Consider the following 25573-nt stretch of genomic DNA (forward strand, 5'->3'; position numbering starts at 1 on the left):
CTAGTCGATTGGAATTGATTCAGTTTATCTAAATGTATAGAATTGGGGAGCGAGGAGGAGGGAAGACCCTGAGGTCACTTTTAAAAAAAGATGTAAGTGGGTGTGAGAAAACGAAAATCTTTCTAGTTATTTTTTAAACCAAAGTTTACAACAGCTTAAGAGATCTGCGATCGTCAGTCATAAGAAGAGTACTATTTTGGTGTTCAGAAAGGAGATATTCCCAGTTTTCTTTCAAGTTTAAGCAGTTTTAAATTCTAACACTTTTTCATAATAGTCCTATTGACAAAATTCATTGGACAACAATTTGGCCACCACTGTTCTGCCTCATAACTCATTTGGAAAAGAACTAGTGATGTTACATGACTTCCACAACATTTTCTAAAGCACACCACATCTGAGGAGGGAAATTCTCGTCTTTCCAAAGACACCATGGTAAGTGTTTCTTCATTTGTTAATTTACAGATACCGTACTCTTAGTTAGGACTTGTTCTTTACAGGAATCTTCTGTCTTGCTGGTGTGGGATGCTCACGTGGGGGGTGAGTTGGAAACCAAGCTTAATCATGAATGCATAGAGTGGCTGACCTTGATTTACGGAAGTTAATGCCTATCAGTGATTCTCTTTGGTAAAAGATGCTATTTAAAAAGCATTTGTGTGTAACTTCGGAACGTAGACACATATGAAATATATCCCTGTGCCTGATGAGCAAATATGCATATTCATTTTCAAATGTATGTCCTGCCTTCTCGAAGGACTGGGTGCTGCTGACTTGTAGATTAATGTTTATGGATCAAACAAAGCAGAGGCTCCCCTAAAGCAGCGTTTCTTAAAGAGCAGCACTGTGGACCTCTTGGGCAGGATTGTTCTTGGCTATAGGGGCTGCCCTGAGTACCATGGGATGTTTAACTGCATCTCAGCCTCTCCCTGCTAAATGCCAGTTGCACCTCTTCTAACTGGGAAGACCAAAGAAGTTTTCGAACACTTGCCCAATGTCCCCTAGGAGCCAAACACACCCTGCAGAGAACCACCATCATAAAGGAAACGGGATTTGAGGATGGTGTCAAGTACTAGAGGTGAACGGACTGCACAGAGGCCAAGAAATCCAGCTCTGGGCTTTTCGGTCAGTTAAGGCAGAACATGGTCCATTAAGGCCAAACACACTCTCCATTTTTACGTCTAGTTTTAGTTACCTGATAATGGAAAGCATATAATTTCATCCTCAGATAAAACTTTTTCATGCTTACTTAAAGGTAATTTAGTGTTATGATTGGGATAGATGAGCAAAGCGATTCTTGAAGATTGGATAAAAAGACAAAAAAGTCACACTCGAAGCCATTAGGACAACTCTGAGGAGAATAATTTAAGCAACATTAGCATTTCAGGATGACTAACCTACACCTCTGAGGGAAGATGAATTCTGGAATCTTCTCTGTGGAAAATGATTGAGCCAAGGAAAATGCCAACATTTTGCCCAAAGATGCACAAGGCACAGACTTGAGTTTAAATTTGTACCTGTCTACATGTTTGATTTGGGGAAAGTTTCTAAAACATCCTGGGCCTTGGTTTCCCTGAGATGATTTCCCTCGGGTTAAAGCTGTTGGAATCAAGCAGTGCTAAGCTCGGCACAGATCAGGTGTCCAATAAACCTTACTTCCTTTCTTTCCGAAATATCTCAGAAATGTGGGGGGAAACTGCCCAGATGTGCAAGGAGGCAGAGTGGAAGAGTCTTGGAGAAGCCCTTCCATACCATCTGCCCTGTTGGTGGTTTCCATCCTGAATTAAGCACAGCCCACCGCGTGCCCGGGGTGCCAGTGTGCCCAGCTGCACCACTGGCTGCTGCTTTATTCACTGCCCCACGTTCCGCCTCCCCACAGTCCTGTTTTCTCCATTCCTTTTTAGCACCTTGTTAGCACCAACTTTTTTTTTTCCTGCAAGAATACAGTTGTTTGATTGCTTCAATAAACATTTCCATTGTCCTCTTTACTGTTCTGAGAAGAGAAGCTTTGTTCCTGAGTTTTCAAAACTCTTTTCTATTCTCTCCCAAAGCGGAACAGCTCGGAATCTCTCTCTTTCATGCCAGGCAGCACTTCCTCCCCGGGGAGGCTGCATCTCTCCTCTGGGGAGAGGGCTCTGGTCTAGTGGCATGTGCTGCCTGCTGCTCTCGGCTTTCTTGATTAGGCAGGACTTTCTCCTGCTGCTGCTGCTGCCGCTCCAGCTGCTGCTGTTGCTGCTGCTTCTGCCCAGGCCTTGGGAGGCTTTCAAGTCGCTCCAGATAGCATAGGTATGCACATCGCACTGAGCCGGCACTGTGCCAGCTCCCAGTGACTCCAGCCAAATACAGCTAACAGACAGGAACAGCAAACAGCTTTGAACAGGGGCACCCAGGAAAGGCGATGATTGTGGTCCTCCCTTTCTTTTCCTTTTTGCGTACCTTCCAAGATTCGGATTAGAAAACCTGAACCAGTTGGCGGGAGCTCTGAATTTTCCTGTGACCTCAAGAGGGCAAGCAGCAGCTGTAACCTCACCTTTGCCTCCAGATGGCATTGTTGCCACATCATCGTTTCCTGGTAAGCCGGTCCTTATCCCATTGTTAAAGGTGTGTCCATCTGCCGGCTGCAGTTGCCAATTGAGTCCGAGCAGATGCATTGCTGCAGGAGAGACAAAGTAATGAAAATATGAATAGATAATTCAGCAATGCAAATGTCAAGGGGGAGGGCCAGGTGCCTTTTCCAAGTGATTGCCTTTTAAGGAAGCTGCGGTTCAAAACCGGCTTGCCCCAGGCCGCAGGGATTAGCTAAATGTAGAAAGCAAGTAGCTCTGGGTGGTTAGGACTCCTCTCCCTGGGTTGCTGTTCAGAGCCTTGGGGGAGAGGATCCCCGTGGTGGGTAAAGAGGGAGGAGGAACCCTCGTTCAGACCTTCTGAATGGTGCTGCCAAGGAGGGGAAGATGCCCCTCTGGGATCACTGTCAGAGATACTGCTTCATCACATCCAGTCTCTCCCACACTGTGGACGCCTTGTTGTTAGATGGGTGGTCTAACAGCTTCGCCCACACTACTCAAAACATAAATTGGGTTCGAAAGGAGCCTACCCAAATGGGCCCTGTCTGGTGGTGTGACTATGGCAGTGCAGCAAGCAGCGTCTGTAGCTGTACTGGCCCACTGGACAGCTTACCTTTCTATTCCTGACTTTCCAACCATCTTTCCAATCCACCTCTCTTTCTGCCAAGTGCATACCTTTCAGCCCACTGTAGAAAAAGCTTGGGGGTGGTGGAGGAATGGGATCCTGTCCTGAAAATAGTATGACGACGCTTTCTTTTCTCTCACATCCCGCACCCACACCTGCACTTTCCCACAGGACGGAAGGAGCCAGAGCGCCAAGGCGCTGTCTCTGCGAAGGAGGCAAGCACATCTGTCCGACCCTTGCTTTACTTCCACGTGCACCACACACCTCCAAACACAAACTTCCTTCCTTCCTTCGGTCTTCCCTGTCACAGTGTGCCAGCTCCCCACTTTCCAGGTGGTTTAGCAAGCTCAATTCACCCCAGGTCCCACGCTTCTGGGTGAGTTGTTTTTACGACCTGGAATAAAAGGCAAACCCCAAACACCTGTATTCTTTCAAAGTCCCTATCTAAGAAAATGCTTCATTTGCAAATAAATAAGGAGTTCATTCCCCTGCATATTGCTCATTCAAACAATAACCACGCTCTGTCTGGCATTCCAACCGGACACAGGTTGATGCTGTTGCTACGGGTTCTGGCACTGCAGCGAGAAGGGGCTGTTGACAGGGAAAGGTTCTGAGGATGATGCGGGATGGGAGAAACAATTAACCACAGGAAACGCAATTAACAATGCTTAGGAAATTGTTCACACAGCAATTAATTCTGCATGCCTACCACCACTTAAAGTCAGGCTGCATTCTATTAAGGTTAAAAACCTATCTTCAAACAATACAGCTCAGATTGATGGCCGAAGATTAAGGTGCCAAGGCGTTCCTGTGTGTGTGTCTGCTTTTTTCTTATATACTTCCCCATCTCAGAGCCAAGTTTTTTTTTTTTTCTTTCCTATACGTTACTTTGAAGTGCAAGGCAACTCTTTGAGATGATAAATACTAATAAGAATAAGTGACATTTACTGTACACTTTCCGTCAAGGTAACACCTAATTTTCTCCTGCAGTTTATCCGTTATATGTAGGTCACTCACTTGAAGAGACCGGATTCTATTGCCTCAAATAATGACATATTTTCACTGTACAGAGGTCAGGAAATGAGAACTAATCGTGGCTGCTTCAAGATAACGATAGCTTCTGATTTGTAATTACCAGGTGAAGGGAGCCAAGGAATTAGCTATTTTAAAACGATTCCTTTTTTAATGTTGCTGTTGGGTTCTTGGGGCTTGCCTTGAGCCAGCTTGCTGCTGCTTGGGGAGGGGTAGTTCTTTCACGTAGGGTCTCCCTCTGTTTTAAGATAGATGTGGACAGGTACTGCAGCTGTAGCCAGGGTTCAGGCCTAACAAAACTTTGATTTTGGCATCTAGGGAAGGAAGCGGTGGGTCTATCAGGCAAGAATGATAATCCCCCCCCCGCCTCCCCCCCACCCCCCCCCCCCCCGCCCTCAGTGCCCCAGCAACATGAGATCTCTTTTCAAAGCTGTTCCCCTCTTCTAATACCCCGCCTTGGCCCTCCAAGGTGAGGAACATACTGCTATGGTCAACTTGGAGAGAACAGCGAGCACACAATAATACCCTCATCTTACTGCACAGAAAGAAGGCATTCATGAAACCGCGTTCTCTCTCTACTCTCAGAGATGCTCGCCCCTTCCCTTTCTGTTTTGGGTTCCACAGCATCTCTTTATTAAAAAAAAAAAGTAGTCTGAAAACAAGAAGACTAGAGATGGGGTGAGAAGGGTTAGGGTCAGAGTATACAAGTAACTGCTCAGACAGCTCCCCTAAGTGAAAAGAAAAAAAAAGAAAGTGAGAGGGAGATAAGAAAAGGGGAAAAGCCAAATCTGCTGAGCCGAAGCTCTGTCGTCCCAGCAGAAGTGAGGCAACAAAAATGAAACTCAAGTTTGGGCATATTTTCTGTTGTTGAATTGAATGCTAAGTAAATAAGTGAGAATTATATCAGGGGTATAACCACCTTCTTTTGTTTTTTGGGAGGAAGGCTGAAATAGGCTTTTGTTTGTACTTTTTTTTTTTCTTGATCAGTTATTCCATCTCTCTTACTTGAGCATGAAAATGAGAACATCTTTCTGGCCTATGGGGATGGACTAAACTGTCCTTAGGATAAAGACCCAGGGGAGCAGTGAAGTAAATGAGTTTCCTGACTAATGAGAACTCTGTTTCTTATTCTGCTACTGATTTGCTCTATGGCTAGGGCTAAGGAATCCATCTTCCCATCAATCTCTCCCTTTACCTTTTGAGAAGGTTTCCCTTTACAGGTGGAATAATGGCTGCTGAGGGCTGGAGAGAGATCAAGCATCCACAACCCCTCTGAAGTTCTAGCAGAGTGTCTCAAATATAGGAGGCGCTCCATGAATGTTTATTAGAATAGATAATGACACATGGGGGCAGATATGAGGGGTCGGACAGCAGGACATTATACACTCACAAATCAAAACCACATAATACAGAAGGCTGAAGGGTGGAATACAACATGGCTGGCAGCACTAGGGATGGGTCTGCACAGAGAAGGGTGTATTAATACCTGATGCCAGTCCCCAAACCCCTCCCCTGGCCAGCACTAGAGGAGACATTCTACAGATATTACCTTCATCAAGATTCACAGTTTACATTCAAGTTGGTACTGTCCTAATCCCCATTTCCTAGATGAAGAAACTGTTGACCATGAGGTTTGATCATTGGGGGATTTCAGAATCAGAGTAAGATTACAGTGAGAAGTGGTTATCTGATTCATGTTTCAGTGATGTGGATACAAATTCTGGTTTTGCAATGAGATCTCAGCAACTCTTGTCTCTTTCTTGAAACTCATGATAATCTCACTGTCGTTGATGAATGACCATCTTCTATATTCAGCACCTGTAGTGAAGGGGCTATATTTCCACATCTTGTTGGATTCAGATGTGCTCACATGACCTGGCACACACTTTGTACGCCTTTTTGCCCTCTGCCACATGGTCAGCCAAGGTCCAGTGCTGAGTGAAGATAACATGGCTCAGAGCCGTGGCTGATCCGTGAGAGAACACAGAATGCATGAAGAAATAGACTGTTAGGCTGCTGAGAGTTTGGGGTACTTTGTTTTAACTGCATGCCTGAGACTACCTGACCGAGATGTTCACTTAGGATGGCCTCGACCTACCTATGGGGTGTATGTTCCAAGCCCCCCTGTGGATGCTAAAGCCGCAGATAGTACCAAACCCTATGTACGCGATGCTATTTCCTATGCACACAGACCTATGAGAAAGTTCAATCTATAAATTAGGCAGAGTAAGAGATTACAACAATAACTGATAATAAAACAGAACCCCTATAAAACTATACTATAATAAAAGTTATGTGAATGTAGTCTCTCTCAAAGTATCTTAGTATGCTGTCTCGCCCTAGTTTTGGTGATGGTATGAGCTGATAAAATGTCTACGTGATGAGATGAATGATGTGGGCACTGTGACGTAGCATTAGGCTACTACTGACCTTCTGACCACACATCAGAAGGAGCATCCCCTGCTTCCAGACCATGATGAGCATAGATAAGGGAACCTCAGAAAGCAAAACTATAGCTAAGGACTGCTGTGTAAATAAAGTAAGACATCCCATTTTTATACAACAGGCATCTGTGCATTTCTTTGAGCTACTTATTTTTTCAGTCAGGATCCTCTCTAAGACCCAGGCAGAAGAAGTTAGGACTGCTCCATACTTAGGGTCACTACATTCACTTCTATGAACAGCAACCATACAAATGGCTCTTTAAATATTATGTCATAATATATTTAGCTGTGATCCACTCTCAGATTCAGACTTAGAAAGTCTCAAGATTTTCGGTGAACGCTGGCATCATCAACTTACATTTTCTTCAATGAGACATCTTGGATGCAGTGGGGTGGTCCCCTCACTCACTCCCCACAAATGCTCTAGTAGCTCATTCCCAAAAGGTCCTGTTCGGACCATCCTAGGGTCAGAAGTGAAATGAGTTTGGGAGGTCCTCTCCCTTATGCTTTTCACCCCCACTGACAGCCAAAATGCACAATTTATCATGATTTGGCAGGCTCTGCTCCAGAGAGACCCTCAGATGGAACAATGGGGCTCCATGGGTCAGCAAGGATGGAATGGGGAAAAGCTCCAAGTGGAAGTTTGTGTAATCCAGGTGGCAGCTGGGAAATCAGCCACTAAAAACATGATAGGCAGCCAAACACTGCAAGGATCCCTCTGGCTAATTGGAGAAAACTTTCATCAAGTGCTGAAAATGAACCAAGGCAGGATGGAAGGACCACACACCGATCCCAGATTTCAGTACAAATAATAAACAGACCCACTTGGAGTTAGGGTGGTGTTTTCTTAGTGAAGTTGTCTGTTGTCATGCCTGGGGGGCTCTGAAAGAAACACTCAGAGGGATCCAAGTGAAAATTAAGGGGGAAGGGCTGGTTGCAGGTCATAGAACTCCCAGCAACCTCAGGACAGGAGATGTTAGGCCCTGAGAAGTGGCAGCTTGGAATGGGGGTTGTCTGAAATAGTAATTAGGGTATGTGTGGGCCCTGCTGGGTGCCACTTAGAACCTTCCATGTTCATTGGCTGGCAGAGGATCAACCTGACAAGAGAGTCAATCAATATGTCAGCAGCGCTTCCCAGAGAGCTGCTCAGCCCCTGCTTGTCAAAGAGGGCAAACATGGAGGCCACGGACGCTCTGTGTTTGCAGAGCAGGCCTCCAGGAGCAGGGGGTACCTTTAAAGATCAGGCTTGTCGATACATAACCGGAGGAAGAGATTGGGCTTTCCCTTTGAAAATGGAAGCCTGGAGGCCAAGCAGAGCTTAGGAAGTGGGAGGAGGGAGCCTTGCCTGCTGGGTCCCGTGGCTCAGCATGCAGTCAGATTCACAAGGGCCTTAGAGATGATAGCAAAGCTCCTTTAGAGACCAGGTAGGCTGGGACTCCCAGCCCCTGCAGCAGCCAATTTAGACAACAGTGCCAGGACTCCCGTGGGAAGTGTAGCCAATTCCAAAAGTGCCACTGCTGAGAGGAAAGAACCACAGTGGAATAATCAGGGCTCAGATGCACAAATGCTAACCCTGAACTTGCACAGGCAATCTGCAAAGGCACTTTTGCAAGCAGTAGTGAAAATTAACACATGCAAATGAGTCTACTCAATGATGATGCTGACAATTAACATTTATTTTGGCAATGTGCCAGGTATTGGGCTAATTATGTTAATTGCGTCATTTATTCATTACTTATCATTCAGCAAATGTTTATTGAGCACCTACTGTGGGTTAGGTGTGTTCTAGGCTCCAGGAACAAAGCAAAACTCTTAACCAAAAGAGTTCCTTGCTCTCACAGAACATACATTCTAGTGGGAGATATAGAAACTACACACATACAAGTGAAATGTAGAGTATGAATAAGGTTGGGGATGCCAGGGCATGGGGGCAATTGCAAGTTTTTTTGTTTAGATGTAGACTGGTCAGGGATGGCATCTGTGATAGGTAACACTTGAGCCAAGGCCCAAAGGAAGTGAGAAAACAATTCATGCTTACATCTGGGCAAGTGTTTGAGGTTGGAGTGGGGTCGGTGGGAAAGGAGAGTGCAGGGCATTGGGGAAGGTGGGTGGTGGAGAAGGTGGGTAGTGGGGACTGGGTACCCTTGGAGAGAATTTACCTTATATCTGGGTGAGATCAAATGGCACTAGAAGATTCTAAAGAGGATGAAAGCCCATTTATTTCCATTCTCGCTCAGTGATGGGTTAACAATCTACATTTTCTAGATAAGGAAACTGGAACTTAGGGAGGTTAGTGACTTGACCAAGATCACACAGCCAGTAACCAGGAATCTGGAACTTAAACCCAGACACATGTGACTGCAGAGTCAGAGCTCCCAAACCCCGTACTGTCCTGACTTACTCAAGAGTCCTCACTGGCGGCCATTAGGCCTTGAATTCTCTAAGTGAACCACTACTTAGCCAAGCCTGAACAGGGCAGTGGGCTACAGAATTACTTACTAAATATTGTCAGGGCTCACTCAGCAACAGACACCTCCCTTTGTAAGCAGTCATTAGTCCTCTAATAAATCTGTCCTTGGTCAGCAACCAGCTTGCTATTTAACTTAAAGGAATCTTGAATGTCAATAGACAATAAATCTGTTTGGCAACCTCAGTTTGCAGTCAGGCAGGCTAACGATCAATATGCTTGGTGACTTTTTCCTTGGTCAGTTTGCTTATCATCCTTTGGGGATGTGGTAGTGTTCCATGCTTTTCCTCAAAGAGGAGGGGGCCAACGGCAGTGGATTAATGGTACCTTTTTTAGGATACCGCTGTCAGTGCCAAAGTTACCTTCTGCCTAAGAGATACAAACAAAACCATGTGGGATAACATCCTCGGAAATGCCTTAAGCCTTAAAGGACTTTAAAAAATTTAAATCTAAAGGAGTTAAAAAAAAATCCCTTTCAAACCGCCTTGGTGAAGTGATTTCTCTTATCCACCCCAACCCCCCACTATTGTAATACACTGAATGGAATGAATTTTTCAAAGCACTGCAGGTAAGTTATGCCCACAAATCCCTTTACTAGTAATGGGATTTGTGTACCTATCTCCCAAGAATGCTCTGTAAAGTTACTTGCCTGTGTCCAGCTTCCAGCTTCCAAAATGGTTGCAAAGCTCACGGCCCAGGAATGACACAGAGGAGGAAGCATGACTCATAGATATGATACCAGAATCCAGGCAGGACCACTGGAAATGAGAGGGGCCTTTGGAGAAATACACCTGCATCCACACTTCTATCTGCACTCTCTTCTCTTTCAGCCATGGTGCTCAAACAGGGATTTTGTCTCTGCCTTCCTGATTCTCATCCCTCACGAAAGCAGGGAGGCTTTCTGTCCCTCCTGCACATCTGCCATGAGAACAAGGTGACAGTTGCATGAGGCAGCTCTGAGACCAGGGAGCAGTGTGTTCTCGAGACAAGAAGAATCCACATGGAGGGACCAGTGCATTAATCTATTCTCATGACAGGCTCAGGATAGTACAGCAAGTGGGAAGTGGTACGAAATTAATCAATTCCTGTGTTTGGAGGAAACAAATGGGGCTCCTTGCAGCCTCAAGATGCATGGAGCCCCCGAGCTGGTATGTCTCCTACCCCTGGAGGCCCCTCACTCCCGCCACTATGGTGGGTGCACTGCAGGTGGCGACTCCGGACACTGTGGGCGTGTGGTGGCTGGTGTGCTCTGGTGACCTCTTACAAGGCCCTTTGCTCTCAGCATCCCCAGGCAGATCAATACGTCAGACAGGCACACATGCTCGCAGCCACTGTCTTTTCCTTGTGCAGTGTCTCCAGGAATGTACCCTGGAGGACTGGTGACGCTGGCCAGGCGTCCCATTGTCCACTGAGCCAGCTTATCCTTGGCCAGATAAACACACGCCTGGAGCCATTCGCCACACAGGCTATCATTTCCCACCCAGACTACCCCTTTCCTGCTGCTATTTTTCCCAGGAAAGAAATAAAATAAAAGCCTTTCTTTCTCTAAGAAAGGACCCATGTGATCAACATACCTTTAGAGAATGATAATATCGGTAGGTTTTATTCAGCAAATAAATCATAGTCTTGGATTTTAAGAGCTTTTGTGATAGCAAAACACATCCCCACAATCCCCACACATACACCTAAACGCATCTTTCTTCTTCCTCCGAAGCTTGTCATTCAGTGCTGAAAACCCAAACAAAAATATTGTTTGTCTTTCTTTAAAGAACAGCAACTGGCAGCCCTGTTAAAGAGGGGGCTGGTCCACAAGACTACTTACTACAAAGGAAAGGCAATGCAGGCTGCACGCGGCATGTGGCCACCGGAATCATAGGAAACAGACATTATGAATGTTTTAGAGGATAAGATGTCATATCGATTGGTAGATGTGCAATGTGTGCTGGAACAAAGAGGGGAAACTCTCCTGTGAAAAATAGGCTTCGCAAGAGGCAGTGGGGAGGGGGGTCAGGGAGGTGGCAATTAGGGCCCTGGCCATACTCCTAGGGCATGTTTCTTCCCTCGGCTGCAGCAAAGGAGGAAAGAAGCATCTGGATTCATTTCCCTTTTTGAGTCGCAGATATGATACCAGAATCCAGGCAGGACCACAGCCCCCATCAAACTGTTTCCAGGGAGCCCTCTGAAACTGGCAGCAAGGCCAGGAGTGTCTTAGGAACAGGGGAAAGGAGGAACCATCTCCCTGTCTTGCGTCTTTGAGATGATAGACTCATTCCCAGCAGGGTTCAAATCCCCACGCTACTACTACTCATAAGGGGATGATCTTGTGCAAACTAATTGACCTCTATCAGCTTTAACTTTCTGTAGCTAGAATAAAAAGCTAGCATTTTTGGAAGGTACCGACTCAGTGTCTAACCTTGTGTTAAGAACTTTACATGCATTATCATATTTGCCCTATACGATAAGCCCAGAGTGGGTACTATTATTATTCCCATTTTAGAGGTGAGACACTGGAGGTGGTATGGGAAATTTGCCCATATAGATAAGGCTGGCAGGGGGCGCTGGTTATAGAACCAAATGTGCACTTTCAGCCACCATAGTTATGTCACTGTGGGAAGAGGGGTGATCAAACCGAAATCATGGGGTGCAGCAGTATAAAGGAGGCAAGAACCTGGCACTATCAAACACAGAGGAGGCACTCAAGAAATGCGTCTCCCTTTCTGCTGGGTTTTGGATCATTTTGTCATTACAATGATAGCCATCATGACTAATGTTTCACTGAACCCTTAGTATGTGCCAGGCACCCATTTTGCAGATGAAGACACCGAGGCTCAGATTGCTGGAGGAACATACAGCTGGTAAGTGGCGGAGATGTGACTTAACCTGACGCCTAAGATGTGAACACTGCACCATTCCAGCTCAGAGCAAGACAAATGTCAGCCCAACTCAAAGCACCAGTAAAGACAGAGGATGTATATTTACCTAAATATTCTTCCCCCATTTGTCTGAATCACCTTGCAGAGAAACCTTTTTTGGCTTCTTTTTCTGCATCACATCAGAATTGGCAGAGCCACAGTCCTAATGGGCTCAAAGGTCATCTGGTCTGGATCTTGTACAGATGGTGACCTTGAGCCTCACTTAGGTGAAATGACTTGCCCAGGGTCATGACAACCAATGACTGGCTAAGCCAGGATTTGAACCTTGTTCTCCCGTCTGGTGCTTTCTCTACTGTCCTCTTCCACCTCCTTAAAGATGGAGAGGTCTGAGGCCTTTGTGCAATGCAATACCTTGTGAGAGAAAATGAGAGGACTGCAGCCAAGCCTCCTTCTCTCCCCTTTTTAAGGTTTTTATTACTCTTATTTGCTAGGCAAGGGATGAGTAAAAATAACCTGTTTATAAACTAGTCAACAAAAGGGGTATCATGATCCTTCCTGATCCTGACTTCATTACATTGGGTTTCTATGACAAATTACTTCTACTGCAAAAGCTCATTCACAACAAGAATCTAAAATCACCATTTTTCTAATTCCACCTGGTCCAAGGACGCCATGGTCGATGTAGACACGGCTCCCTCCAGCACGTGCCTTGGCAATATTTCAGGAGTGAGAAATGAGTTAAAGAAATAAGGATGCTGAGCAAATCCTGTATGTAATTCTCATGTCAATTTGGTCATTTGTTCAGCAAAGCCAAATTAGGCACACGGGGAGGCTGCCAGTGTTCCTTTCAATTTTTAATTTTTGACATGGTTCTTTCAAGGATTTTTTTTAACTCAGAAATAAGAAATCTTGTATTAGCAAATTGGGCTTGATCTTTCTCTTAACTGGTTTTTAGTCAAGTAGATTTTACATGCCTAACCTGAAACATTTTAGACTTGACTCTAATGGAAAGAAACATTGCATTAAAAAATTAGTTCTGGGACGCCTGAGTGGCTCAGAGGATGAGTGTCTGCCTTCGGCTCAGGGCGTGATCCTGGAGTCCCAGGATTGAGTCCCACGTCGGGGTCCCTGCATGGAGCCTGCTTCTCTCTCTGCCTATGTCTCTGCCTCTCTCTCTCTCTCTCTCTCTCTCTGTCTCTCATGAATAAATAAATAAAATCTTTAAAAAAATTAGTTCTGTCTCTCAGAGCCTGATGACATAGTGGGAAATAAAAATCCCAGGAATACAATAGTCCTGGTCCTCTGATATATTTAAACATCAACATGGTCAACTTCTTACTGAGAAAAAGCTTATCTGGAAGAAAAACAAAAAGGATAGTTTCTTTTCGGAATACAAGCCACCTGTACCCATAAAAAAAGAGCCACATTTTCATCTGCAATTAGATAAATGACACAATTAGACTTATTTTGAGTTTGTGACAATTTACTTAATAGAGCTAATTTCAGAGGTTTTATGTGACACTCAAGTCCCACACATTTCTTTCCTGCTAAAGGTACACATTTCTCTCAACAGGTAGCAGCATTGTAAGTGCTGTGGCACTTTTGGCTTATACAAAGCACTGTGATGACAGCAGAAAGGCAGAAAGACATTCCATATTGTTCATTATTAACCTCCCTCCTCTCTTTGGCTTGTCTCCCCTCAACCCCCCAGTCTCTGGAAGATCCCAATCCAGGTATAACCCAATTCATCTACAGGTGGGGGCTGGTGTCTCCTCTGCTACCAGCCACAGAGAGAGATTGTTCCAGACTAGCAGGTTTGGAGCTCAAGAAGCTTGAACACATTTGTGAAGTTCTCCCACCTGTTTTTATTACTCAGCTCTTTTAGGCTTGAGTTTCTAAGTGCATCCCCTCTCAGCATTATCTGATTCCAGCTAATCTTTAATACAGGACACTAATAAGGTAGGTATTTTATTATTCCTGTTTTATAGATAAAGCCACTGAGGCTTATTTGTAGATAGATATATGACATGCCCGAGGTCAAGAGGTGCCGGTAGTTGCTATTTTAAAAATTTTGTTAAATCTGGCAACTCTATCAAGTTCCCATAGTTAGGGCTAATTCTCCGCAATACCACTGTCCTTCTGTAGCCTCAGGAATAGCCTCCTAACCAGTGTCCACAGATTCTCTGGGCTTTGCTCTAGAAGTGTCAGAAAGAATCTTTCAAGGGAACAAAAGTTGGGTCTTACCTCTGCACTTCTCTAGTTCTCTACTCAGAATATCATTTGCATTCTGTCTCTGGTTCAACAGAAATAGAATACAAGCCACATATGTCATTTAAAATTTTCTAGTAACCATATTAATAAGTAAAAACAAATGTAATAGTATGTTTCCTAACCCAAAATATTATCAGTTCAATATGCACCCAACCTGACAATCATTAAAATTAGGTATTTTCCATTTTTTTTCAGTCTCCTAAATTCAGTTTGTGTTTTACTTAGGGCATAACCCAACACTGATGCTAAATCTTCAATGATTAAGATGAAATGTGTTCCTTTCAAAACAATAAAAGTGTGTTAAACAGAAAAATATTTTCTATTCCTTCAGTTTTAATATTTAAATTAATTACAGTGAAATAAAATGAAAAGTTCACTTCTCCCGTTCCTCTGAGCAAGTTTCAAATGCTCAGTAGCCATATGTGGCCACTGGACAGAGTAGTTGCAGACTACTGTGGCTTAGTAGGATTCTCCTAGGCTCATCTCCTCCCCCATGCTCCCAGGATATTTTGTACCCACACTTCTCACAACATTTATAGCTTTTTACATTTGTGGCTTTAGATGGTAATGACTTATTTACTAATCAACCTACTTCTCCGTGCACCAAACCTTAACGGGTGGGAGTGAATCTCCATCCTCCAACCATTCTTCAAAGAGAACCTTTGAAGTAGGAACTATTATTCCCATTTTCCAGATTATGAAACTGGGGCTTAGACAGATAACTTAGCCTCTCACACAGCTGCTAAGTGTCAGAGCCAGGCATGTGCAGATGAATCTGAATCCCTGTCAGTGATTCTCTAATCTCAGTCTGCAAAGACCATGTTCATGATTTTTACTAAATCTGAGCTCCACGCATACAATTACTTCCTTACCACATTTAAAAACCAATCCCCCTTTTAAAAAATCTAATCCATTTAGCCTCATCTCAAAATAGTATCTGTGAAATAGAACATTTGATGTGTTAGTTATAAGGCTTTGTGATACATTAAAGTAAGCATAACTATTGAAACAAAGCCATTTGCCCACAATCACACAAGGCCGTATTCTGTGTGTGCTGCTAATGGTATACCTACTGTACTTAGGGAAATGTGAATTTATAACATTTGTCTTTCTGTCCCCACAGACCAAGCATTATTTGTGTTTTTTGTCCTCTACGGTGGTCTAACAATGGAGTAGCTGTAGAGGAACGGGCTGGAAGGAAGTTTCCCCATGCCTGTCTTGTATTTCTAGCTCTATAAAAGCAAAACACAAGACCTAACCTCCCACCTTTTCCACCTGTGAGTTTTTCTTCACTTCTTCAGGGCCAGAGGACAAACACAGCTTCAGGGAGACTGCATCCATGGGGTCAGTCCTTCCTGCTGAGAGCTCTCCTGTCTTATGCTGGGTGATGCCAAGAGAGTCTGGAATCTGTTACAATCCAAGGGCCCCATCCTCCCCACCTGCCTTCTACCCAGTCCTGTGGGGAATGGGTCTCCGTAGCCCACACCACCACAGAGGTGTTCTTGGACATCACAGTCTCTACTTCATTCATAAATTCACCAGAAGTCATTGAGCACCTACTATATCCCAGTACTGCAAAACCTCAATGCAATTTTCAGTAAGAGGAACAGCCAACACTAATACGATGTTTACTATAATGCTTGACACTGTTCTGAAAACTTTAAAGATGCGGACATGAAATTGTCATTTTTGGTAGATCAAGTATGGTAGAGTAGCAGTAACTTTACATAGTCTAATTTAAATATAGTAATCACTTAATACAACAGGTCTAGAGACAAATAGTTGTATTATACCCATTTATAGCTGAAGAAAACCATGGGAGAAAGATTGAGTAACTTGCTCAAGCTCATTCTGTCAATAGTGATAGAGCTGGGCTTTGAAATGAGGAGTCTGGCTCAGAACTCTTAACTGCAATGCTTTCTGCCTCTCACAGAACTAGTGTTGAAAAAAAAGAATGCTATCTTGAACCTGAGGGCTGGACTCTACACTGCAGCACATTGGCTAAAGCATACATTCATGGAAACAACAGAGTATGCTGGTTAGACTCGCTTTCGGAGACAGGCAGACCTCGCTTCAAATCCAGGTCTTGGCCCCAGCCGTTAGTCTCTGGGTAAATGTGCTTTTTGTTTTTTGATCTTTTAAACCCTTGGTTCTGATCTGCAAAATGGGAATGTTAAAACTCCCTACCGCACAGAGGCGTTGTCCCACTAAATGAAGGAAAACAGGCAAAGCACTTAGCTGGACACAGAGTTAACAGCTTGACCAGCAACAGTGGTTCTGTGTACTGGTCAGAAATAACATTGTCCATCTGGAGACAAATATCTTTCAGATTCCAACTGGCTAGGTTACGAGCAAATAGTCCATTCCTAATTTGGAGATAGCCTGCCTTCTGAATTAAAACTACAGAATCCTATGTAACAAAACAGGAATCATGTCTCCAGGCTCACTTTACAGAAGAGGTTACAGAGACTTACAGGGGTTAAATACCTTGGCAGGGAGGCCATGCATCATTTTTGAGAAGCACAGATCCCTGATCTCATTCGATTCCACCTTGCTGCACTGATTTGAAGCTGTCCTTTTGGAGTGATGCTTTAAAGAGGAGCCTCAAACCTGCTGACCTGAATCACATATTTTGTGCACGTGTGATATCACTGACAACACAAAGCAGCAGTTGGGAGGTGCAGTTGGAATGGGAACAGAAATTCTTACTGATTTCCACCAACCTTCTCCAAAGCAACTACAAATATATGGTCTAAGTAAAAACTGTGTGTTTCCCATGCCAATGTAGCTTCCAGAAAAGCCCCCAAACCTCCCTTTCTCTGCTGAGACTACCACCTTGAATCCTCTCCTTTGTTAACATTCTAGAGAGCCACTGCATAAAAACATATTAAATGGCAATATTTTCTGCATTTTACCTGGTATCTGCAAATTCAGAGTGCTCACGTTATGAGCCTTGAAGCTGTAACAGGACAAAGGCTTGTGGCACGTGGGAGAGCTCTGTTAATAAGTATTTCCTAATTTATTCTGTGCCTAGGGCTGAGCTAGGCTCTGGGCTTGCAAAAATGATGAAGATACTGCTGCCCTCAAAAAGCTCACAGTCCGGGCCAATGATTTCAGGCTGTGGTTCCCAGAGAGGGCAGCATCAGCATCCCCTGAGAACTTGTTAGTCATGCACATTATTGGGCCCCATTCCAGACCTGCAAATCAGAAACTACAGCAGGGGTGGGGCCCAGGTATCTGTGGATCAGTAGCTCTGTAGGTGATTCTGCTGATGCTCGCTCAGGTCTGAGCAACATGGGTCTAGGGTGAAACAAGGCTGACAGCAATTAGGGAAAGGGAACACGAAAGGAAGGAACAAGCTCCCCTCATCTATTGCCATGAAGGTGGAGGTGAGAGAGCCCAAACCCTCCCTCCCAGTGTACGGGGTCTCTGCCCACACAGGTAGGATGTCAGAGACAGTATGAAGATGTAATATTGAAAAAGAGACATTCAGGCCAGTGTGGAAAGATGGAAAAAATGCCAGACCCAGACTTGGGCCAAAGAAAAATGGTAAACCTGGTAAAATTTCTTCTCAGCTTGTCTAGTCTCCTTCCAGAACCTGCTCTGTGTCTGTTCTGCCTGTCTGAGATGACCAGTTGTCAGAGAGACTCACTGCCACCTCCAAACTGAGCAGTGCCATTTGTATGAAAGCTTTCCCATCACATTGGAAGTTTCCTGGACTCCCATCCAATTGTCTCAGAGCTGTGCTTTCCAAACTATCAGCCACTTCAATAAAACTTAAAACAAATCTGTTGGAACTTAATATATGAATTCACCCATAGTCCTCCCTACAACAACTGCACATTTTCTACCATTAATGGATTGCAATTATAGACGAGACTAATGATTTAAGCCAAACATATAAACTCTAAGGGTGGAAATTTTAGGCATGATGCCAATTAGGGCAGGGGAGATATTTTTAGAGATGGTATTTTGGACAGCAGGTCTGAGATGGCAAGAAGGGCAGGCTCCTCCCTCCACTCACTCGCCAGTCAGCCCTGGCCGTGGAGGTGCTGACGAGTGGCAGATGGACCTTGGGGGATCGCTGCTCTGTTTGGCAGAATGACTGCATCTCCCTCCCTGCTATCAGGCACAGAGCTGCCCCAAACCAGATGATCCGCTGGGATAGCTGTGGTGAGGGCATCTTACTGTAAATGCCTGTCTGTAAGCATTCCCAGGACAAAGTCCTTTTTTCTATAGTCCATGAGGCTGAACTCAGGAGTCTGAGCTATGTATTAGCTTAGGACCATTAGAGATTAGTTTGACTTGGCTTAAGCAGAGAAGGAAAATTACTGGAAGGCTGTTAATATACCTCATGGAAGTAAAGGAACATCTGGTCAGTCAAGCCTTGTCTTTATTCTTTGTCCATGGTCTTTCTCCATGAAGTGGGGACAGTGACCATAAGGAATGCCATAATTGGGCACCTGGGTGGCTCAGTGGTTGAGCGTCTGCCTTTGACTCAGGTCATGATCCCGGACACCTGGGATTGGGTCCCGCATTGGGCTTCCTGTGGGGAGCCTACTTCTCCCTCTGCCTGTGTCTCTGCCTCTCTCTCTGTGTCTCTCATGAATAAATAAAATCTCAAAAAAAAAAAAAAAAAAGAATGCCAGATCCATCCTCATTCATTTTTTCAAGATCTCTTATAGGCATCTTAGGCAAGGACTCTGGTGTCTCAGCTGGGGGTCACCAGCCTTCCTTAGGCCAGTTGCTGTGGCCAGAAAGGTAAGATAACACTATGGACTCTACCTGAGTGCAAGGTCTGACTTGAAAAAGACATGAAGCATGTTGAGTATAGACCTGGCTGCGAAGCAAAGTTGCCAGAATTAGCAAATAAAAATACAAGATGCCAGTTAAATTTGAATTTCCCATGCAATATTTGGGAGGCACTTAAACTAAAAGCATTATTTGTTATTTGTGTGAAACTCAAATTCAACTGGGCATCCTATATTGAATCTGCCAACCCTGTCACCAAGGGAACCGAGGTGAATCATTCAAGTTCCCCATGTTGTGTCGTCTACCACATGGTAGATGTTTAAACAAACATGGTTTTTGTTTAAAAGCTTGAAGAGGTACAGAGTTCTTCCTAGAGGAAAAAACTGTTCATGCCCAAAGATGCCCCTGAGCCCCTTCTTCACCATGTGTCAGGATAGCTCTCTGCCCAGATGAGAATCTGTATTAGGCATCTAAATTTTCCGCAAAGTGTCAAAACTGCCTAGCTGGTGTGTAAAGTACATGGGTTCCTCTTTTTGTCAACCATAATGATAGTTGGGTGGGCTTTAAGGAATTTATCAGAAAAGTCAACCAGGATCAAACTGTGATTCCACACTTTCCAAAGCTCCAAGAGACATCTGATATTGAGAAAGTTGGCGTGAGGCTCACTAGCTGGTTGGTGCCCATTTCTTAGGCTGGGTATTGGTTTCTTTGGCAGGCTCACTACAACCAGTTTGTAAGGCCTGCTCCTCTCTACTCTTGGCTAAATATTTGGAACCTAAAGATCTCTGCAAGCTCCATTTTTGCCAGTGGTGTTGATTCCTATAAATATTTACTAAACTTGCTCTGCAGTCAAGGTGCAGCCATTTTTTCTCTTCCTTCTGGAAGGAAGTTTATTACACAAAGTAATAGGTGATGTCTTCTTACTACCACATAAATCTGCTATAGTACCTGGGTGTTGAACTTCTTAGACAGCAAGAACAAACAGTTGTTACGGAAACATTCCACACAGAGGAAAACAGTAAAATGAGAAACAAAAACAAAACAACAAACAAAACTTATATAGAGATTTATTCTCTGCTAGAATATTTAACACAAGATAGAGCTGCCCAAAGCTGGAGTTTTATTATATTTCCTAAAGTAGGAAAACCAAACAGTTCAATTTTATTTTTCTTTAGACAACACTTTCTTATTCTGGTGATCAGGAGTGAATTTTTCAGCACCGAGTATCCAAGAAAGAACCCTGAGCTATGGGATATATAGCCGACCAAGCTCAGATTTAGGACATACAAAGATAGTGCAGGGGTAAGGTCAGTTCTAGGCAAGATGTAGAGCTAAGCATCTTTTCCTTTGTGTTCTACAAACTGTTGACAGAAGTGATAGTGCCTGAAAAACTTTGGGTAAATGATATGACAGCTTTAGTGAAGTAAAAAGCTAGTCTAGTGGCCTCTCAGCAGCATGTTTGGATTTAAGGAGAAGACTATATTTCTTTTTTCTGGGAAAGCCCCATGCACTTAGGATAAACTCCTTAATGAAGTGCCAATGATCTCAGAGTTGACCTTCGATGTCCTTTCCACACAGCCTGTGCTTCATACCATGATCAGGAGCCAACGCTCATCGTGTGAGGGTGACTGGCTCTGTATAGTCTTTCTGGGAAATGTGCTTCAGGGTCATCTCATGTGTGTGTGTGTGCATGTGTGTGCGCGTGCCTGTAGTTAATTTCCCGGCAGGTGTACATGTGACTACTTTGTCCATGGGAGGGATTATTTTAATGAGTGGCTTTAGCTAATTAGTTTATTTTTGCTGAGATAGTACCAATCCATACTCTTAATTTGATATCCTTAATTCATATAGAAACTGTAATCCCGATTGACCCTTGAATGGGTGCTAAGTGGTTCTATTTGGGTGTACTGCTGTATATTCCGGAAGGGTAATAATTATGTCTGGTTCACTACTGTACACCCAGAACGTAGCATAGTAAAAAGCCTTATTTAGTTCCTTCCTTTGCCAAACACTAGTCCAAGGACTATTTAAGAACTGTCTCATTGGGACGCCTGGGTGGCTCAGCGGTTGAGTGATTACCTTAGGCTCGGGGCATGATCCCAGGATCCGGGATCCAGTCCCACATTGGGATCCTTGCAGGAAGCCTGCTTCTCCCTCTGCCTGTGTCTCTGTCTCTCTCTCTCTGTATCTCTCATGAATAAATAAATAAAATCTTAAAAAAAAGAGAACTATCTCATTTAATGTTTACAAATCCCCTATAAGACAAGAACTAATATTGTGCTCATTTTATAAGGAGGAAATCGAGTCTTGGGGAGGCTAAGTATCCTGCCTTTACTCATGGAGCTAGTAAGCAGAAAAACTGGAATTTGATCTTAAGCAGTCTGGATTCTGGAGCCTGTGCTCTTATTTTGCAGGAGAAAATGATTGTTTTAAAAATAATGAATATGGGGATAACTAGTAAGTAAGATTAAAGGGCTCCGTGATAAAACCGTGGCTTTTCCTCTTAGTTGTCAGGCCCAGAATTCACATAAAATTCTCTAAAAGTACTGTCCATTTCTGCATTTCTCCTTCTGACTCAAGTCTCTGACCTTCCATATCTGCTGCTGCTCACTCTGACTTCACCCTCCAGAATGTGTGTTACTCTTACAGTTCTATTCCATGAAGTCCCCGTTACAGGATTGCTGGTTGCTCATCCCTATGTCAGTGGATAAATGTTTAGGGGGGACACCTCTTCTGACTGCTATTTGCATTTCCAGAGAGGTCATTAACATTCAAAGGAACTGAAGGTCAAACCTCCTGAGCAAAGGACAAGCTTCTTGTTACTGTGGCTACCCCTCATAGATCCAGAGGAGGCCCACCTGATTTCACACCTTGAGAAGAGCAAAGAAATACAAAAGATCCAACTGCAGTCATTCTCCAGATAACTAAACAGACCACTCTGATTAAGAAGTTGGTTTTTCTTCCCCTCGCTTTACTAATCCACTCTCCTTCACAGCCTGGGGAGAGAAGTATCAAGTCCTCTGAGCTGAGATGGAAGCTGTCTCACACAAAGAGATCAAATCCCAACCTCAAGACTCACTGGCTAATTAAGCCTTCATTGCTGGATAATGCTCCTCATTGTGGCAGTTATTTTAGTTTAAACAATTCTGGGTGGTCTCTTCATGTTCAAAAAACTTGTCTCCATCTCTTCATGTGTGATTTATACAAATAAGTCTTGAATGGTGGAATTTCTGCCAACCCACAGGACACGTGCTTCCCTAACTCTATACCAAAAAGACAGCCTACTTGACCCATAAATTTGCTCTCTGTAACTCATACCTAGTCAAAGACAAGAGAACATGGAAGAAAAATCTACCCATATTCTACTGTGCTCCCCAATCAATCCACGTAGACCCAATACTCAAGGCTTTTATTTTCCACATAGATTTCAATTTTCAAATCCCGTCAGAGATATCCAGCATTCCCACTATCACATCATTTGTTAATGTCCACTGCCCATGGGGAATAATTATTCAACACTAAAACACACAGAAAAAACAAAAACCAAAAAAAGGCAAAAAAAAAAAAAAAAAAAAAGATAAAGGAGGATTTTACTTTCCAAACCAATTTCCAGGAATTGCTACTGAAGACAAATGTCAAACACTTTTCCACTTTAACCATTTTCAAAACTTTTAATGAATCTTCTCTTTTAAACAAATAATGCCATTAGCATGGATGCTATGCAAATGAAATGCAGGGCCTGCATTTGTTTGGCTTCCTTGAAATTGTTTCAGAAACCTGATCACATCAAATATTTTTCAGTTTATGCAAAACAGAACCTCTCAATACATTTTTTTTGAAGAGTATGTAGTTTTTCATTTGCATGTTGGTCCCAAGTGGTAAATTTACACTTTGAATATAGGATTAACAAATTTCCATGTCTGAACCGCATTTTGAAACTTAATCATAAAGAAGTTACTTTCATATGCCGTGAGTCTCAAGAATCTGAAACTGAATGACCTTAAAGGTACCCGGATATGGGGGTTTAGCACACAGGTGGCATTGGGAAACCCGTCTTCCCTTAGGAACACCATTTTGGTAGTTACCTATTTCATACAGCGTTCTCTCAAAAACTCACCTTGGGTCATCTTGGAGAATTCAGAGATGAGAATACACTCTCTACCCCTGAAAAAAACATTCAGAGCTGGGATCCACAGATTTGCCTCTAAAACCCTTTTTCAAACTGTTCTTTCTCAGTTTGGCGAGCTGGCGGGCTGGTGCCACTCTCTCACTGTCAGTGAGCAGTGTTATGGCTTGAGAGAGCTATGCATGATCACACTCACTGTAGCATCAACTATTTTTTTCCTAATTGTCCTGAGATCCTAGAAAGGAAACAAGCGTCTGTGCTGACAGAGGAGCTCAGCGTGAACTCTCATTTTTCACATGGAGCTAATTAAAAACTGAAATTAGTTAAATATGGAAATGACACTTGCAAGCACTTTAGTAGAATTCTGGCAAAATCCCTCCGGAGTGCTGTGACATTACCTGCTGCTTCGAAACTCCCCAACTGAATTTCACAGTTAAAAGGCTGAGCAAAGGGAAAGTTATTATTGAGATTTCGGATTCAGAATGTGTCTGTAAAACTCCAAATTAAATTTCACGGCTGGCCCTTGAGTGGTTGGCGATATATAACGCAGGCCAATGGAGTGGGCCGCTAACAATGTCCCTGCAAGCAGGCGCGCCAATTACCCCTCTTTAGGTATGGTACTGTGGGTGGCACAGTACGACAATCAGAAGGTTAACGGATGTATTTCTCTTGGAATCTGACTCAAGGCGCTTTACACACACACACATTCCAACCAAGAAAAGCAGCTGGACTCAGGCAAGGCTGTATGAAGGGCCTGATTGTGAAAAGTGAGCAGGTTTCTTAGGGGGGAATCAAGACATACTTTTTACATATGAATTCTTTTCACAGGTTAGTCTATCTATGTATATATGTACATAAATGCATATAAATGCGTATGCACATTTATGTATGTGTCTATGTCCGTCTCCTTCTACATATGTATATCTCTAATAGGCATTTCACAGTTTTTATTCATGATTGCAATATCCCATCATGAAGAAGGGAGCTCAAAGAGCTTCAGTCTTAGGGGGAAGGGAAAATAAACAGCCTTTCCAAATGGGCAGTGGTAAGGAGGGACCTTCCAGAGTAGGTAGGAACAGCACCGTCCAGGATGCCATGTCCCCCTTAACAGGCAAAAGCAGTAGCATTTGCTCAAGGGCAAATTATGGTGTTTGTCTACATCTGCATACAATTTAATTAAACCCGCCTACGTGTCTGATGGCCCTGGATCTGCGGCAGAGTATTTGGGAAGTCCAGGCACTCTCCAAACAACTGGAGTGTTGTGATTTTATTGTTTTTCTGACACCCCATCCATTTGCCCTTGAGGCATTCCCTCCCCCTGGACCCTGGCCATGACTGAGGCAGGCACCGCATCCCTGCCTGGGCAGGCCAGTGAGAGGAGCCCACTCGTGCCAAAGCCAGCCCCGCTCCGTGAGTCGGCTGGCAGGGAGCCGTCGGCGGCCCGGGCTGCCAGGAAGAGTTCTCTGGCAGCTCGGGCGCTCATCTTCCCATCACACTCGGGCTTTGCTAGTCCGAGGCCTGGAAATCATCGTGGCTTACCCAGCTGGATGGGTGGAATGCTGCAGCTGTACCATCAGGCTGGCTTATTTTTATTGAATTTTGAATATCCAATTTCAAAGCAATTCAAATGAATTTGCCCAAGGCCTCGGATCAGCGTGGCTGCTGACACTCTCTGCAGTAGGGTTTCGAAGTTCATATTTCTAAACAAAGGCAAGATTACAGAAGCTTTCCTTGTCAGGACCAGCGCCTCTAAAGAACCCTCTCTACCAACTCTATTAGGTCCCATGCTGACAGCAGCGAAAGCTATTCCGCTAATCCAGGTCCCTCACTATTCAGACTGTGGTGGGCAAGCAAACTTTCTCCACTGACTAGAGAAAGAGAGGGGAGTGCAGTGGGGGTGTCTAATAGGATGCAGAAGGGTCCAGGACACAGAGGTTGGCACGTGCAGCGTTGCCTTCAGAGCACAGGCTGGATAGATAAGTATGGCCCTGAGCAGACCCAGTGGGCAGGGACGACCCCAAGGTCAAATTGTGCCCCCATGCCCCAGACTTCAAGACTGCAAACAAAAACAAAGGAACACTATCCATGGTCTAAGATGACTGAAGTGATGCTGGAAACCCTTCATCTCATGGAGTCTCTCTGCCAGGTCCAACAATCTGCCCCCACCCTCCAACCTCAACTTCCATTCTAATCTTGCGATACCCATGCCTAGAAGGCAAAGCTTTTAAATGCACAAAACAAAACTTAACCTCTGTGATAGAAGACTGAAGAGTTGTGGTGAAAAACTGGGCTTCCTGAGAAAAAGCCCCATTGGGCATCTCAAGGCCAAGCAAGGTTGGCTCTGTTCCAAGCACAACCTGCTCTCATCCTTTTCAGTATGACTTGGGAAACACTTAGGGCTTGGCACTCACTGAAGACTGTTTTT

The 25573-nt window shown here is 44.1% G+C and overlaps 1 protein-coding gene across 10 annotated transcripts in view; it reads right to left on the reverse strand.

The window, feature by feature from the left end:
- TENM2 (teneurin transmembrane protein 2) overlaps positions 1-25573 on the reverse strand; it is a 1512848-nt gene that overhangs the window by 207052 nt on the left and 1280223 nt on the right. For all 10 annotated transcript variants that reach the window (XM_049109164.1, XM_049109163.1, XM_025435138.3 and 7 more), the window contains one exon: positions 2525-2647. In XM_049109164.1, the coding sequence (XP_048965121.1) occupies positions 2525-2647 (123 nt within the window). The remainder of the gene's footprint in view (positions 1-2524; positions 2648-25573) is intronic.

Source organism: Canis lupus, chromosome 4 (genome assembly GCF_003254725.2).
Source record: "Canis lupus dingo isolate Sandy chromosome 4, ASM325472v2, whole genome shotgun sequence".
Classification (NCBI taxonomy): Eukaryota; Metazoa; Chordata; class Mammalia; order Carnivora; family Canidae; genus Canis; species Canis lupus.